We start from the raw sequence: 17,301 nt of genomic DNA on the forward strand, positions 1-17,301 counted from the left end.
GAAGATAATAATAACAATAGCAATCATTTCTGTAATTTCTATAGCGGTTTTCATAACAGAAAAATAAATGAATTGCCTAAAAAGCAAAATATATGAGTATTGGCTACAACAATTAAAGATATACAGTAGTTCAACCAGAGGTGAAGATCATAGCACAAGGTAATGTTGACGTTAGCATTGTAAAAAATGGATTATGTGCTTTGGCTAAATCCTCAGTTATTTGTTGTCGTGCCATATCTTCTTTTCTTGGTATGACAACGAGCATGACAGATGAGCTGTCTACAGAACATTCTGATCTGCTACCAGGCTACATTGAAGTCAATCTATAGCAGACTTAGAGAATTATGTCTGGTGGATAGAATTATATATATACTGCTAGGGAGGATAGATTGTTACTGTGTGATTCTTTTCAATGTTCTCTCATCTCATGCCGGAGGTCACGACCACATACGACCCCTGGGGATTTGATTCCCAGATAAACCTCTTCTGACCGTTCATTCCTCTCTCGCCTGTCCCTGTCGCTCTCTATTCGAATCGGTGTATCTGAATAAACAGTCAAATATGTAAGGTGAACAGTATTCCGTTCTCATCCCGGCGCACACATAATTAGTGGCCAGATTTCATATATTGTAGGAATTCTGCCCAAGGCCAATGTTGTACTTACTGAATTACGGTGTGTACATGTGGGTGCATGTGTGAATCACAGGAGGTTGGTGGCACCTTAATTGGGGAGAACAGGCTTGTGGTAATGACTGGAGCGGAATCAGTGGAATGGTATCAAATATGTCATAAACACATGTTTTCCAGGTGTTTGATGCCATTCCATTAGAGCTGTTCCGGGACATTATTATGAGCCGTCCGCCCCTCAGCAGCCCCCTGTGGTGTGAATGAGTCCTCATATTAAAAAATGTTTGGGCATGACCACGCTGGACCATGCCACATTTATAGCACCTGTCAATGAAAAAGGCCAAAGATCAATAAAAACGAAGACATTACCACTACATTGAATTTATGAATACATATGATTCAGATAATTTTTGCAAAATTCATACAACATTACTTTGACCAATTGGCACTGCCTTTTCCCCTTGTTGCTCGTGCCGGAGGTATTACACCCAGATCTACAGTAATGGAATTAGGTTGTTAGCCAGTTCCATTATACCACAAAGGGGATGTCTAGCTAAAGTTGTAAGTCCACCGATGATTGATCATCGTTTCTTGAGATTTCATCCACTACCCCGGTGTCTCAATTCCTGGCTCATACATTCAGATTCAACAATCCTCTCATTTGACCAACCCAGTGGTAATGAGCTGATGGATCAGAGGATCGATTTGTCTGCCAAAGACTAGAAAGACTAGAAGACTAGAAAGTAAACACTTGAACTCAGTTCCACAAAAAGCCCAAGACAGCGTAGTAGAGTAGTGGAGAAGGGGAAATGGAAGAAGATGAGAAAATATATCAGTAATTCTACAGGACCCCAATCTCATGTTAAATCATTGAAAGTAATTCAACATTGGTAACTGTGTGGCAACAAATGGCTTTGTACTTAGAAGTGTTTGTATGCATCCCTAAGAGCTACTACGTCCGTGTTTCTCAATCTCCAGTCTGTGGGCCTGTGTCGGTCTGTGGGATGTTGCTTATTGGTCCCTGGTTCCAGATGGTTAACTGGCACTAATTGAGTAACTGCTAAATTGGTAGTTGTTTTGCAAGTGGTCCATCAAGGAGGAAAAATCAAAGCTTGCCCTGACACAAGATGAGGGACCATAGTTTGCCACTAGGGAATCATTATTACAATGTATTTAATTTACCTGATACAAAGCATCCTGTAAAATAACGACAACATCTCCTTTACATATCACACTGCATTTATCACAAAGTACGGGAATCAGGCATGCTTGACTGATTCTGTTTAGTGCGATGGTTTAGTCCCAAAATCGCAAACAACACCCATCTGGCACGCCAGACAGGCTAAAGTAAATGCTAAAAAATATTAGTATTAAGTACAATTTGAATCCAGGTTTGTGAATGTCCCGGCTTTCCACCATACCTGTGGCTCTCTCGGAGTGCTTCTTTCCCCTTCCTCCAGGAGATCATCCCATGTGGAGACATCTTAGGCCTGCACTCAATCAGCACATCACCCCCCTGCCTGGCCAGGGTCTGAGGCTTCAGCATGTTCTGGGAGAAATCTGGGGCTACAGCTATGAGAGAGATATTAAGAGATATCAATTGGCTAAAATAGAGGGATTGAAAGGAGAGAGAAATCAAGAGAGAGCATCCCTCAGAACATATAGGTCACCATATCTATTAGGTAGGTCAGCTAACCACACGTCCTCCATAGACACCACACACGCGCGCACAAACAAACACACACACACACACACACACACACTTGGAGAGGGCGTTCATTTAAGAAAGATGCTTCATAGTTTTAGAACGCCTTGCAGTTTTCCTTGCTGGGGTGTAATACATCAAGCATTCAGCCGTGGGGCTTTGACAAAAAAGAAAAGATGTAAAACGAGGGGAGGCTTTGTAGCCACTCCTTTAGGCTTTAATTACTAACACTCCGACGTCTGGATCTGTTTTGTATGCATATCGACTCAGCAGAGCGTTCTTCAAAGCCAACACGCTGCCGAGCGACGATGACAGCGCTGAGAACCTGTGCAATGCGCTTTGCAATTATTTCCTGCCACAGTGTTTAAGACAAAAATACAAAAAAAATTCGCTTCCTCCCTTTAACCCTTCGCCTATATGGCTAAACTGAAATGTTTCTTACAGAAGAAATATGAAAAGCATATGCATAAGCATGGTAGTAATTGAAAGGGAACAGTTTGGAGGTTATGGGAAAATTATTCAACCAAAGTTGAGGACACAACAGTTTACCTGAGACAAGACAGAATCCAAACATTACACGGTTGATTTTATGTGAATTTAAAATGTACTGTACTTTTTGCCACATTTGTTGCTAGCGAAATCTGAAAATACTCTGGATTACATTCAGAACATGATAAGAATATCCCTGGAAAATATGGGGTAGGTCCTCAATGTCTCATCTTTCAAAATACATAAAGTCCTCTTAATTTCCCTCACTCAGTCAACAAAACATTTGCCCAATTAACGGGAAGGATGGGGGCAACTTATTCTCACATGCGGTGCTCAAGTTCAGAATGCCTGTCAGTCAAAACCCATAAAGCGCAGTGAAGCGGACAGCCTGAGCTCTGATGTCATTTATAGCATGTTACTGTACAGCCAATGTGTTTCAATTTAGGCGCTCATCAGTGCCCAAATCTGCTATTTTCAACCCGTATATGGGTAGAGTGTAAAGGGTTAATATCTACAGACCAACAGATATTGTCATTCAATTTGTCCAAGGTCTTTTAGCTTTCGGAATAATTATGCTCTCATTCTCTACACCACCATGACATTAGTTGCTCTAATGAGGAACAAGTCATTTCACTCTCATGCCTTAAAATAGGGGTTCTGAAACTTCTTCAGCCTGGGATCCAAATGAGAAATGTGTGAGAAAAAATGCGTGCCTGGTTGGTATTCGGCCATGATTACTACAAGATTACAAGAGGGCCCCTGTCTTGATGGCAGAGAGAATTAAAAAACAAATACATTTCCTACAATTCTGCACATTTTGCCATGTGGTGGAGAGAAATCTTTGCCATTTTAAAGCTAATTTCCTGCAATTCTACACATTTTGCCATGACTCATGCCATGTTATATATGATATCTTAGTGACAGTGCCTGGTTGGTATTCGGTCATGATTACTACAAGATTACATAGCTGGCTAGACTAATTTACCAGTCTAAACATTGTTAGCTGACATGGCTAATGGAGTGACAGTCAGTGACTGACATAACAAGAGAAAAACTGCTGAAGTACAACATTTCATAATTGCACCTTGTGTTATCTATTATTCTATCTATCAACAAACAGTAAGCTGAGATCCAAAAACTCAGACATGTCCGCAAGCCACTTTGGGTCGAGACCCATATTTAAGAAAGGCTGCCTTAAGTCTTGGGGCTTGATTCAATCCATAACGCGGAATATCTGAGTTGTAGCGCAATTGACATTTAAAGGCAATGTTACCGCATTTGCGGAGATTGCATCCACGGTAAACGCTGCATATGTCGGCTTAATCGGAAATGACCTTTAAAGCCTAGATTCAATCAGTTCCAGCTCTAACCTGCTATAACCAACAACTGTATAGCAGTTTCATTGTTTTTGTTTAGACAAAGTCAGAGGTGTATAGTAACGGCGTTGGAGCAGTCGAATTGCTGAGCAGCTGCTCTTGTCATCATTGTCATGAAACCACACCAGTCCTGAAATCACACCCGTGTTAGATGTTCAGAATGAGAAAGTGTAGGTTACATAAAAATAATGACTCTCAAAATGAAAACCAGTCAACAAAATAATAAGGATATACAGTATATCAGCCTAATCGAGGTATAGATTATAACACACATTCCAGTGTTCAAACTTGTAAACAAGGCTGCATGGGATTATTACGAATGCGACTCGGCGCATCTGCCAATGTTCACGATAGGTATAACACCGGGAGCCGCTTGCGAATTTGACAGCTCCAACGCAGTTACACCTCCAACATCGCCTAAATAAAAACAATGAAACTTCTATGCAATTGTTGGTTATCGCAGGTTCAGGCAGAACTGGTTGACTCCAGCCCTAAATGTCAACCACACTACAACACAGATCTTCCACGTTACGGATTTAATCGACCCTGTGGTTTCCTCCAAGATTTAGACTATGGGAGGATACATGTTGTTGGATTCGACATTTTGAACATTAAGATATTAAATAAATGATAGGAAAGAAGTATAGAATCAAATGAGAAAGAGACTGGGCCTCTGTAGAAAGACAGATAACTGTGGAATGTGTTGGAATGTGTTGGGGGACAGGAGCAGAGCAACAGTTGAGATAGGGGAGACAGATGGGCATCTGTGGACTAAGGGAAGGAGGAGTTGAGGTCAGTAGGTGAGGTCAGTTCCCCTTAAGGGAGTAATCAGGGTTTAGTATCTGGTTGCCTTCTTTCTGTTGAACCATAAGATGTAAGGATTGGAGAGAGAAGGAGGAGTGTCCTAAAGTGGGATGTATATAACTGTGATGGTGAGAAATGTTTTACTGTCTGAATACAGCTGTACAGAACCTTTGGGAAATATTCAACTTGGTTAAAGCTTCTCTAGTGTCCGTGAGCTATTTACTCTGAAAAATAAGAACCTAACATTGTATAGCGTGCAGTATGGCCTTAAGTGGCTTCAGCACTATTAAATTGCAAACCTTGCTAGTGACCATAGCTACTGAAGAGAGCTAGTTATGCAGCTGAATGACGATGACAATGACAATGACAACAATGATGATGATAATGGCATGCTGAATCTTACCTATAACTCGGAGTTCAGTGTTGGTGAAGACCCGACCATGTTTATTCTCTGCAACACACTGGTACATCCCAATGTCGGCCAGCTTCAAGCTGCTGATGGTCAGGACTCCGTTGTTCACTTGCACTCTGTCCTGAAAAAGAGACACCCGGTTTTCCATCTGAAAGTCAGAGAGAGCGCTATTGTACTCATAGTATGACAGGATGCCTTCAACAGATTCAAACTACTGAGAGAAAAACCATGTAGGGCAGGATACTAACACACAGACACCAATGTATACCTGACAAGACATGCCACCAAAGGTCTCTTCACAAACTCCAAGTCAAGAACAGACTATGGGAGGCACACAGTACTACATAGAGTCATGACTACATGGAACTCTATTCCACATCAGATAACAGTAGAATAAGAATTTAAAAAACAGATAGAAATAAACCTTATGGAACAGCGTGATGGGACACACACACACACACGGGTACAGACACACGCACACAACCGCTAGCACACGCACTCTAAACACATATACCGTACGTACACATGGAGTTTGTATTGTAGATATGTGATAGTAGAGTATTGGCCTGAGGGTACACACTTAATGTGTTGTGAACAAAATGTATGAAATGTAATGTAATATTTTACATTGTATATAACTGCCTTAATGTTGCTGGACACCAGGAAGAGCAGCTGCAAATACTTGGTGACATTTTAAGGTTTGGTGTTCAAATGAAAGATGCTCCCACACACTGTGCTTGCAAAGTATCCTTTATATGTATTGCTTCTCTATACTGTATACTTTAGGTTTGGTAACATTTGGTTTGAGGCCCTTTGACGAAGGGCTGAACCAAATTAAGTGTTACCTCACGACTTAAAAATGGCAAATAAGGAACTGATGATTTATGAAACAGCAAATTATAAGCAGTTTATGGGCACAAAATAAGGGCTGTGTGTGAACACTTGAAATAATATTCCATGGAAACGGGTGTATTCCGTTGGAAGAACTGATCTCATTTCAGCTGTAGCTGTAGCTCCCCGTCGGGGGGGTGGTAATTAAAATACTGCTAATTTTCTGGGGTCCTAATAGGCCCATAGGGGATTATTCTAACCCCCTCTGCTAAAAATGTTCCTGAAACCTCATCAAATGATAGTTTAAATGAACAGTCCCTGTGGAATCAGGAACATAATAGACTTGCTAAATCTGGGATGACCGTCTTATTCAGAAGAGCTGTTTGTTATGCAGGATCAAAAATAATATTGAGTTGATAAGACGCACGCGTGAATGCAAGTACAGAAACACACACACACACACACACACACACACACACACGCACAAACACAAACAGAATGTGGATGACATCCGCTTCTTTCCTCCTCTATTCTCTCTTTGACCTTTATGAGAATTGCCACTGCTTCCTACGCCCCTTTTATAGTCGTGTCAATTTAGTCGAGCTACACTCATTGTTCTTGCCCTTGATCTTCTCCATTGAGTGCAGCCAGTCTTTTAATGTCATTGAGAGAGCAGTTCCGGAGGGACCATCCTGCACTCTGTCTGTTGTCTGAAAGCATTACTGCTCTGCCTCTTGAAAATACAGGGCTGTCCCTTACCATCAGTGAGTGACCCTGCTGAGGGGCCCTTATGAGTCTCAGTCATGCGATGGGCGAGTGGCTGACTCAGTGTTAGAGGCTGCGAGAGGGGGCTGTGCATGCAGCACTTGGGATGGCACAACACGTATCTCTACCAGTGTGTGTGTGTGTGTGTGTGTGTGTGTGTGTGTAGGGGTTGAGCCTCACTGTTCCATTCGGTGCCCAGCATTGTCCACTTGAACAATGTTAGATGAGTTTCTGCCTGGATTCTAGCTCTTACCAGAGAAAATAAATGGAGGCATACGTCTGCTTTATGGGCATCATTAATTAAGCTTGACGATTCTGAGTTTAGCAGTATTTTACGATGATAGTTGAAAGGCCATTTGAGCACCTCATGTCGTATGAAATGGATTTAACGATCCCATCACTGACACTGCTAGGTGAGCAGAAACAAAAAACAGCAATGATTCCAAAGTCATGTTTGTGACTTTAGAGGGCATTTGTAAAAATCGGAACACCTCGAGATTCACTCATTAATTTGTCCAGGGCTAGCTGTTGAGTGGGGAAATATGTGTATGAGAAGGTCCTCGTTTCACGAGGTGACATTTTAAGTTACAGCCCTACTCAACGCCATCTACTTCCCTTGGCGTCTAGCCAACATTAGGAACAGTCGGAGCAAAAAGACTGGGCCGGACAGATCCATTGTAATGAGGAATAACAAAATGGTACCTTTCCCCTTCCTTTCCTCCAGAAGAGGCTATAAGGACACTCCTGACCTGTAAAATGACCAACCAAATTCTGAAACTGAGCCTTACCTTAACCCTAACCTTAACCAAACCCTTAACCCTAACCTTAACCCTAACCTTAACCAAACCCTTAACCCTAACCTTAACCAAACCCTTAACCAAACCCTTAACCCTAACCCTTAACCCTAACCCTTAACCCTAACCCTAGCCCTAACCCTAGCCCTAACCCTAGCCCTAACCCTAGCCCTAACCCTAGCCCTAACCCTAGCCCTAACCCTAGCCCTAACCCTAGCCCTAACCCTAGCCCTAACCCTAGCCCTAACCCTAGCCCTAACCCTAGCCCTAACCCTAGCCCTAACCCTAGCCCTAACCCTAGCCCTAACCCTAGCCCTAACCCTAGCCCTAACCCTAGCCCTAACCCTAGCCCTAACCCTAGCCCTAACCCTTAACCTAACCCTAGCCCTAACCCTTAACCTAACCCTTAACCTAACCCTTAACCTAACCCTTAACCTAACCCTTAACCTAACCCTTAACCTAACCCTTAACCTAACCCTTAACCTAACCCTTAACCTAACCCTTAACCTAACCCTTAACCTAACCCTTAACCTAACCCTTAACCTAACCCTTAACCTAACCCTTAACCTAACCCTTAACCCTAACCCAATTTGAACTAACTCTGAAATGAAACATCGTTTTGCAGATCACGAGTGTCCGTGTAGCCTTTTCCCTTTCCTCTCCTCTCCCACTACACCGCTGACCTTTGAGTTTGGGAAATTGATTAAATGCTGCCACGGTTGACGGTGGCATTTAGAAAATGGTAACACCCCAGCTCATTAACACAGCCACATGTATGAAAAGTGTGTTACCTTTCCTCCGCCGACCGATATTTGGAATAGAATATGTGATTTGAAAGTCAATAAACGCTGAGGTACACCGGTATACTAACAAGTGTTTTATGTGGTCCGGGATATGTGGTGACCAACACTTGACCTTCGAATGACCCTCTCAATTGCACCCAACAATTGCACATTTGAGACTGCTGACCACCTTTGAGATACCAAACTAAGTCTACTTTAACATCAACGTAACTTGATTCTTAAATCAACTGAATGGACACCTGTTCACTTGTAAAAAAAAGTGTTTAACACATTTCCATTCCAACACTGACATTATACGCGTCTGTGATTCACGGGATTTATCACAATAACAAACTAAGCCAAATGCATGAATGTGAAATCTACTCAGTGTGATAAGGCTTCTCGTTTCCTTTCCCTGGGGAGAAGTGGCTTAATGGTAAAAACTCGAAAGAGCAGATAGGAGAGATTGAAAAACAGATTACTGCGGGGCTCAGTGTTTGACGCAAGCAGAAAATTGCATCACTTTGGCTCATTCGCAAAACAAACTCACCCTGCTACACAGACATGTGGGCCTTTTTCAATTGTATGCTAAGAAGCTCTTCCAAATAGAATGACTATGCTATGTTCTTCCACCCACCCAGTCATGTCATTGCTCACTATAATAGCAATGTCCTTTCTCACAAAGCAACAATATGGTCAAGAATTTGGATGAAACATTTTGCATTATGTATGAGTAAACACTTTGATTTACATTGGTCATGTCCCAGGTTCTTATACTATAGTATTACAATTAATAAGTCTGATAGGCTTTGTCCATTCTAGTCATTTGAGTAATTGGGTAACACCTCTTATGAATACCCTCTTCATAATACATTAAAAGCACATTTATAATGCCTTATGAGGTATGCAAAATGCTCTATAATGCACACCATAGGTGCAACTTGCTGCTCACATTCTAATTCAACGTTTAAAAAGTTAGGTCACATTGTGGTATTGCAGTATCACCTAGTGATAGTTTATCACAAAAACCTGTACTGCAATAAAACAATTTTTGTTAAAGTAGTGAGACTGGCTTCCCTCCAACTCTCACAGGAAAACACTCACCTCCATTGTGTCCAGAGGCTCGCCGTTTTTCAGCCATCGGTACGAGGACTTTGGCTTGGCACTAGCCTTGCACTCCCACACCAGGGTGTCATCGATTGGCTTCTGAGCATCCCGAGGCTCCTCGATCAGGTGAGGGGGAGCTGCAAGGTCCACAGTATACTCAATGAATTAACATTGCCGGGATTCTGGATGGTGGTTTAATATTGAAAATGGGTTACAGTTGTGAACATAAATCAATTAATCAACCAAGCAGGCAATTAGTTAATTAATAAAGCAACCAACCAATCAATTAATGAATCAACTTCCCATTAACCCAAATCTGACCCCAAAAGAAGCTAAAAAACAAAAACAGCAATAAGAGGTTCTATAGCAGAGCCCATATACAGCTCTCGTCACAACAATTTTTATTGAAAAGCTTACAGATTGGTGATTGGCTTAGGTTAGTTCATATTGACTCGACACATTATTGTGAATTAATGCTAAGTGAAGTGGATGTGAGTCTAAGGCAGCAGCATTATTGACACTAGAGGATGCCCCCATTTTCTAATTTGAAATGAAAATCTATTGGAAAATGGTGGTTCTTGTGTCACATAAATTACTACGGCCTTATCTTCCAGGCTGGCCTCAAAGCCATACGAAGCATACTATACATATTGTTGTGCACCTCCAAGACATATGATATGTACTAATGGTCTCTAGACTTTAGTTACTTTAGACATAAATGTACTGTAAGTAGTGAGGTTTGTCGGGGAGGATGGGTGGGCCTACACCGCAACCGTCTAGCAATTCAAAGGTTGCGTGTTTGAGTCATGTCAGTGACAACTGCAGGATTTTAGCTAACCCTTCCCCAAACTCTTTTCCTAACCTTAACTTAATTCTCCTAACCTTTCAAGTACATTTTCCTAACCTTTTTCATTTTAGTTTCCTAAACGGGTAATGTAAATTATCCTAACCTTTTGTCTTTATTTCACCTCACCATAAATTCTCCCTGTAAAAGTCCTTTGTAATTGTCCTTTGTTGTTATGACGCAACAAGCAACCTTGTCTCAGAGAAAGATGTATAATACTATATGTCCTCCAAAAAGTAATATGTGTTACTTCATACAATTCATATGCTATTTACGACCGGGAAAGACATGATACTATACATTATTTAAATCATATGATATTGTATGACCGCTATTCCATTCATAATGTGACCTAATGTAACGTAACATATCATACTAAATGAAGAGAATAAATCATACATACCAAATCATACAAAGCCCTGAGACCAGGTTGTATCTTCCACAAGGATAGGGGCAGATTCATGGCCTTTGAGTTAACACATAAATACTGTATGCTGGCCAAGGGGTCAAGGACACCTATTCGGTGTGTGTTTTTGTGCGTGCATGCAAGCAAGTTTGTAAACTAAGTTTCTGTTATGTTATTTAGTAGCTAACATACTGTTAGTATCCTGTGATAAACCTGAGAAACAACGACAAGAGTTCTGTACCATGTCTACACGGGTTAAATTTTTATGAGCTACTAAGTTTCATCTATTATTGCAAGACTGTTCTGTACATACTCCTGAGTGATTGATATACAGTATATTGTGTGGAATCATGATAGCTGTCATGTTGTACTCATCTTTCTTGCACTAACACTTGCATTTGTATTTTCTTACTAGCACTGACTTTGCTGATACTGTAGAACTTTTATTGAAGAACGTTTTTACTCGCAATGCCTATGTGGTTGTCTTACCTACCTTAGTTGATTGCACTGACTGTAAGTCACTCTGGATAAGAGCATTTGCTAAATTACCTAAATGTAAATGAAAATGTCATGTGCATAAGGAATACCTCCAACACTTTTACACCTGTACAACATGCTTATTGTAGTGAGACCTTTTGAAGCACTTCTCTGGAGGAGACTATACTCTTCAGAGATATGTCCAAAAACGTACAATAGCACTCAATCAATCACTTAGATCTGGACTTAGTTGCCAAGAAGGACTTGGGGTGTTTTATGTTGATGATTTATCTTTGTATTTCTTATCTCCTCTAACATAGGTTTGCTGAATTCATAGTTCAAAGTGAATGTTTCTTGACAACCCTATAAGGATGAAGAACTGTTTTGCAGCTTTTTGAAAGAAATAGGGCTTTAATTCCATTATTTAAAAACAACCTTTCCTCAACTGAATTTATTTTACAAAAGTCTACGGTATGATGAATGTACTGGGAAGAATCCAAGTCCCAACCATTGGTGAATTGAAAATGAATTACTGTATGAAGAAAATACAAAATGACAACCTCCAAGAATTACAAATGAGACCACCAAAGAGTAGGTAATGGAGACAACTGTGAGGGTACTTTTTAAGTCAATTATATCCACAAGCAGGCCTATTCATATGTCATCCAACCTGTGAAACAGGATCTTATTTAATACACTTAATGGAACTTTGAAGGGCAATTAAGAGTGAAATTGAAAGAGGGCCCCATATTGTTCCTGTGCCAGCAGCAGAGGATGTTGTGCTTCAAGTCCAGATCCCCCATATTGATTATCTTATTCCTCTATACAGCTGATGGATGCCCCACAAGCTCCTGTCTATGGGAGTTCAAAAGGAGATTTTTATCACCTGGCAAGAGGCCAGTCAGTGTAGCTGGGAGAAAAAAAACAGACTAAAAGCTTACAAGGACAAACAAGCCTCCACAATGCACCACTCAGAGACGGAGAAAGTATCAAGACCACGTCAGGTTTTTGTCAAAGTACAACATGTTTCTATCTACCCACTAGTACTGGAAAATGTATTATCATATTAAAGACATCTCCTTTTGAATACAAATTGGTAATTCCTGATTTTATAGCCCACCCCTCTGTAAAGCCTTGTGGGGATCCTCCACTAATGCATAAACAATAAAATAATAGGCTGAAATACTGTAAAACCTTCAGAGTGGCCATTAAAAGCTTTCTCAGTAAATGGGCCATAAGTCCAGTCTGAGTACTGAAAAAATCACCTGGCCCTGAAGGGATACATAAATCTCTAAGGACTCACTACAGCCTCTGTTTAGCCTCTGGCACAGCTTGTCAAGAATGAAATATGATAAAACCTTAATTTACAACCCCATTCCACTATATGATGCAGTTATACAGCCAGTAAAGAAAAAAAGTGTTGAACATTTGTAACATGCAGGATATGCACACAGGTCTCCCACAGAAGCAACCAACATCTTAGACCATTAGACCAAGAGGAAATTCCCTCTCAGGCCAAGGGCAGACACTGGTTTTGAAGTTTGCAGGCGGGGCTACCTAATCATGTGATCATGACCGACTCATGCCCGCTACAGATTCACAACAAATATAATAGGGGAAGACATTTTACCAAAAACTATTTGCAAACTTTTTTCATCAAGCTATTTTACATAACACTGATAATTAATTACTTTTCAGTGAATTCTTTACAGATATGTACTGTAATATGACTGGAACAATTGTGCAACATCACACTGTGGATGCTATTTGCTACCTCATGATCTACAACAGTAGGAGGTAAGAGGATCGGAGTCTAATATTTTACAAATCTCTGAGAAAGTGGGAACTCAACCTTGCTGCATCAGAATTTTCATAAAAATACCTCTTATGAAAAGATGGTTTCTGAAAGAGAAGGGAAATTAAGTTGTGTAATATGACTCCATAGTTTTTTTCCCCCAGTTTATTTTCTTCATAACTCTACACAAAACCCAGAGTAACTCTTACCCACCATAGAAAGAGAGCTTTCCTTTAACCGAGTTCCTCCCTTTGGAGTTTTCAGCAACACATTCGTACAGGCCTGCATCTTCCTGCTGGAAGTAGGGGATCTCCAGCACTCCACTGGCCTTGTTCACGTCCACCTTTCGTCCAACTGCTACCCCATCCACTCTTCTCCAGCTAATGGTTGGAACTGGGCTAGTTACACACAATGATAGAGAATACGGTGTAATAACCTGAATAGCCCTTTTCAAGTGAATGTATCGGTTTTTGTACATGTGTTTATTTAACTGGCCAATCAGCGTTGGGACTTAAAATAGTTCATTGGCTGGAAGGAACATTTGGAATGTGATTTGATGATATTACAGCAAATTGAGGAAGGGGCCGGTCTTTGAGAGGAGAAAGCAACCAGCAATGAACTCTTCCCTGTCCAATGCTGTCTTGTTAATTAAATAAACACTGCTCTATAAATCATATCACACAGTGTGCTCAAGGCTTAACATCTGGTTGATTTTGTTTTGTGACTAGTGTGATGGAGCACAGCATGTCTGCTTAGCAGTATAGCTTCCTCCCCATCTGGGTACACTGTCCATACAATGGCTCAAACCAGTGACCTCCGCCTCACAAACACACAACTGCCCACTTGACAACGTACTAGCAAGTTGTGCCAACAAAAACCTAGCAATTCCGCAGCACAAGTGGAGACATTTAAAGCTTTGGAATAGAGCAGGGCGATATGGACAAAAAGTAATATCATGATAAATTGGCCCATTTAGTTCAATAAAAATAAGTGTTTTTTTTTATGCACAGTTACTTTTCATTAGTGGCAGTGCTCTAGACTAACTTTTTCCAGTGTCATTAAGAAGTAAGGCAAGAAGTTAGCTATTTCATCTTAACATGTTCAGGGAATCCATGATCGATATTTTTATGTGCAACATTCCAAAATAGTATCCAGAATAATCAGATTTCATTTGGGCTATTTAGAGATGAATTTGACTAGATCTTCTATAACCTATGGCCTATAGCCTATATGTTATATAATTCACCACCTAAGAAAGTGGGAACTAAAAACACATTAGCTAAATTGCTAACTCTAAATATGATATTCTTGCTAGATAGCCATGTAATTGATCTAACGTTAAATGTAATTTCCTACAAAAACGCCTCATTGGTAGGCTTATAGGCAGAGGTGTAGACTCGAGCCACATAACAGACTATTCAAGTTGCAAATTTGTTGACTCGAGACTCATCTTGATAGAAAATAAAATAACTTAAGACTTGACTTGGAGCCTCAAGACTCAACTTGAGACTGATGACTTGAAAAACTGTCAAGTGAGGTAGCGGATTGCTGAACAGTATGCAGCGCAATTGTCAAATTGTAGCGAGAGGATTTCCATTAATAAATATGCAGCTCCAAAAATGGTCTACCGATCAAGAATATAAACTCTTTACTTTGCAAGCTAACCAGTAATAGGGCATCAAGCCACAATTGCTAGCATAGACCTTCTGGTCTTTTGGTAGGCTATGTCAAAAAGGTTCATGAACACTACTGTTCAGAAACCAAAAAATCTGCAGAAACACCGTGTAGCCTAATCACTGAAAATAACTGATGTAAGCTAAATAGTTTTGAGTTCAGTTAATCGACCCAGCCCTACTGTGGAGTGAGTTTACATTATGATCTTAACTCTGTTATTCTAGTGTGATACAGATTAGGACCTACTTTCCCAGTGCAAAACACTCCAGTTTGACAGTAGAACTCTTGGCCACAGGTATGACGTCGGGAAGCTGGATTTCAATCTTTGGCTCATATTCACCCATTACACCTGAAGGAGTAGCAATAAACAGGTAACATACATAACACACATTTAATTAACAAATCATAAAAAAAAAAATAGGCATTCCAGTTCCGGTGGGTGAGCTGCAATATTGAATAGTGTGTTTGTTTGTTTGCCGTTTGTTCGCTTATGTTATTTATTTACAAACCTCTTCACTGAAGAACACAGTAATGTAAAAAAAAGTATGATGTTACTGTTTGGAAATGGTTTGATGATACAGCATGTGTAATGTTCACCAGTGGTACACTTTGAGAGCCCTACCATCAACACGTAGCACTAAAGGGGTGGGGGGGCCTTGAATGCTACTTTTGGTGACTGTGTTGGTCACCACACAGGTGTAATTGCCCACGTCTGATGGCTCCACCATGGCAATGTACAGGTTACCCGTCTTTTGAGATACAAAGCGACGAGTGTCTTGCATCACAAAGGATGGGTACTCATTAAAGATCCAGGTGAAGGTGAGCTCTGTGGAAAAAAGGGAGAGTATAAATATATGAAGAGTTTCATTCCAAAACGCTATGTAACCATTTTCAGATACGTTGGTAAATTAGCTATTGTTGTTCTGTGTTTTTTCACTATCTAATCATGGCATGGTGTTGAATTTGTTTAAAATCAATCACTTGAGGATTTTTTTTACTGCAAAATGCTATACATCTGCCTCACTCTCAGATATATAAGTAGTACTGCTAGGTTTTGCAGTCAAATGTACCACATCTAAAAAATGTATTAAGACATATACAAATGATACATTTGTGACATAAATATTAAATAACACATTTAAATAATAACTCAATAGAGTAATATGAGATCTGTATGTAAAACATTTACATTTGACATTTTAGTAATTTAGCAGATACTCTTATCCAGAGAGAATTACAGCAAGTACATTCATCTTAAGATAGCTAGGTGAAACAACCACATATCACAGTCATATACTGTATACAGGATACAAACTTTCCATTACAGCTAAACCAGTGGCGGTCAGTGCCGTTTAAGATTAGGGAGGACGTTTTTAAAAAAAATTTATGAACATGGCCTTATTTCTATTAAAGCATTTTGGATGACTGGCTGTCATTCATATTGCACTCACCCAGCTCAATGTACAGTAGCATCAATAGCTATTCGAATTTCCCTATACCCATCATGTGGATGCTACAACCTAGCCTATAAATGAAAGTTTATAACGTAGGTGCACAGGTAGAGAAACACATTGGAGTAATCAAGGTGACAGACAATTACATATTCAATACTGCTTTGAACACTCTTGCGTGCATCAATCTGATCTACGGTGTAATCATTTGTCCAAACTGTTGCAAAACAAATTCGGGTAGATCCATCCCTGTTTAAATTTTGTTTGTTTCTGTTTAAGAAAAGTTTTGCAACAGAATTGGTGGAATGAATACACCCCTGATCATCCGCACACACAATTAACTTTCATAGCAGCCATACAAACAGCATCCTCACATCTACGCACTCTCCTTTTCTCACAGTTTCCCTTCGCTTGAGGACTTCAGTGCACAACAACAGCTGTCTGTGACCAGGCGATAAAACCTCTCCAAGCCAAACCTTCATACCATAACCGTTACACACAGCCTACAATGTTGTCACCATATTAGCTAACATCACAGTCAACATAGCTAATAAAACTAACGCCTTAGTAAACCCCAATCCAATCTGTGTGTACAATCACACAGTAGTAGTACAGAAATCCATTTAGCAGTTATAGCGTGAGAACCATGAGCTTCCTAGGTTTTGCATTGAAGTCACTGTACCCAGAGGACAGAAAATAGCTGTCCTCTGGCTACACCATGGTGCTTCCCTACAGAGTGCTGTTGTCATTACAAAACATTGTGTTTTAATCAGTTATTTGGTGACATTAGAATATTTTTAGTACAGTTTTATCTAAAAATGATAACTTTATTAATGTTTCACTATTTTTATTTGTATGAAATTCACTGAGTAGCATGGTCCTCGCCTTCCTCTGAGGATCCTCCACTGAGTCAATGTTCTTCATAAGAGGTCCTGAAGGGCTGCAGTTCCACATGCTTTTTG

At 40.3% G+C, this 17,301-nt stretch overlaps 1 protein-coding gene across 3 annotated transcripts in view; it reads right to left on the reverse strand.

The window, feature by feature from the left end:
* The window catches only part of cntn3a.1 (contactin 3a, tandem duplicate 1), a 105,295-nt gene that overhangs the window by 25,777 nt on the left and 62,217 nt on the right, over positions 1-17,301 (reverse strand). For 2 of the 3 annotated variants that reach the window (XM_020506391.2, XM_020506388.2), the window contains exons 6-11: positions 15,511-15,714; positions 15,135-15,237; positions 13,428-13,612; positions 9,690-9,829; positions 5,405-5,561; positions 2,049-2,199 (exon numbers count right to left, since the gene is read on the reverse strand). In XM_020506391.2, the coding sequence (XP_020361980.1) occupies positions 2,049-2,199; positions 5,405-5,561; positions 9,690-9,829; positions 13,428-13,612; positions 15,135-15,237; positions 15,511-15,714 (940 nt within the window). The remainder of the gene's footprint in view (positions 1-2,048; positions 2,200-5,404; positions 5,562-9,689; positions 9,830-13,427; positions 13,613-15,134; positions 15,238-15,510; positions 15,715-17,301) is intronic. The other variant, XM_020506390.2, reaches the window with a different exon arrangement.

Source organism: Oncorhynchus kisutch, linkage group LG17, assembly GCF_002021735.2.
Source record: "Oncorhynchus kisutch isolate 150728-3 linkage group LG17, Okis_V2, whole genome shotgun sequence".
Classification (NCBI taxonomy): Eukaryota; Metazoa; Chordata; class Actinopteri; order Salmoniformes; family Salmonidae; genus Oncorhynchus; species Oncorhynchus kisutch.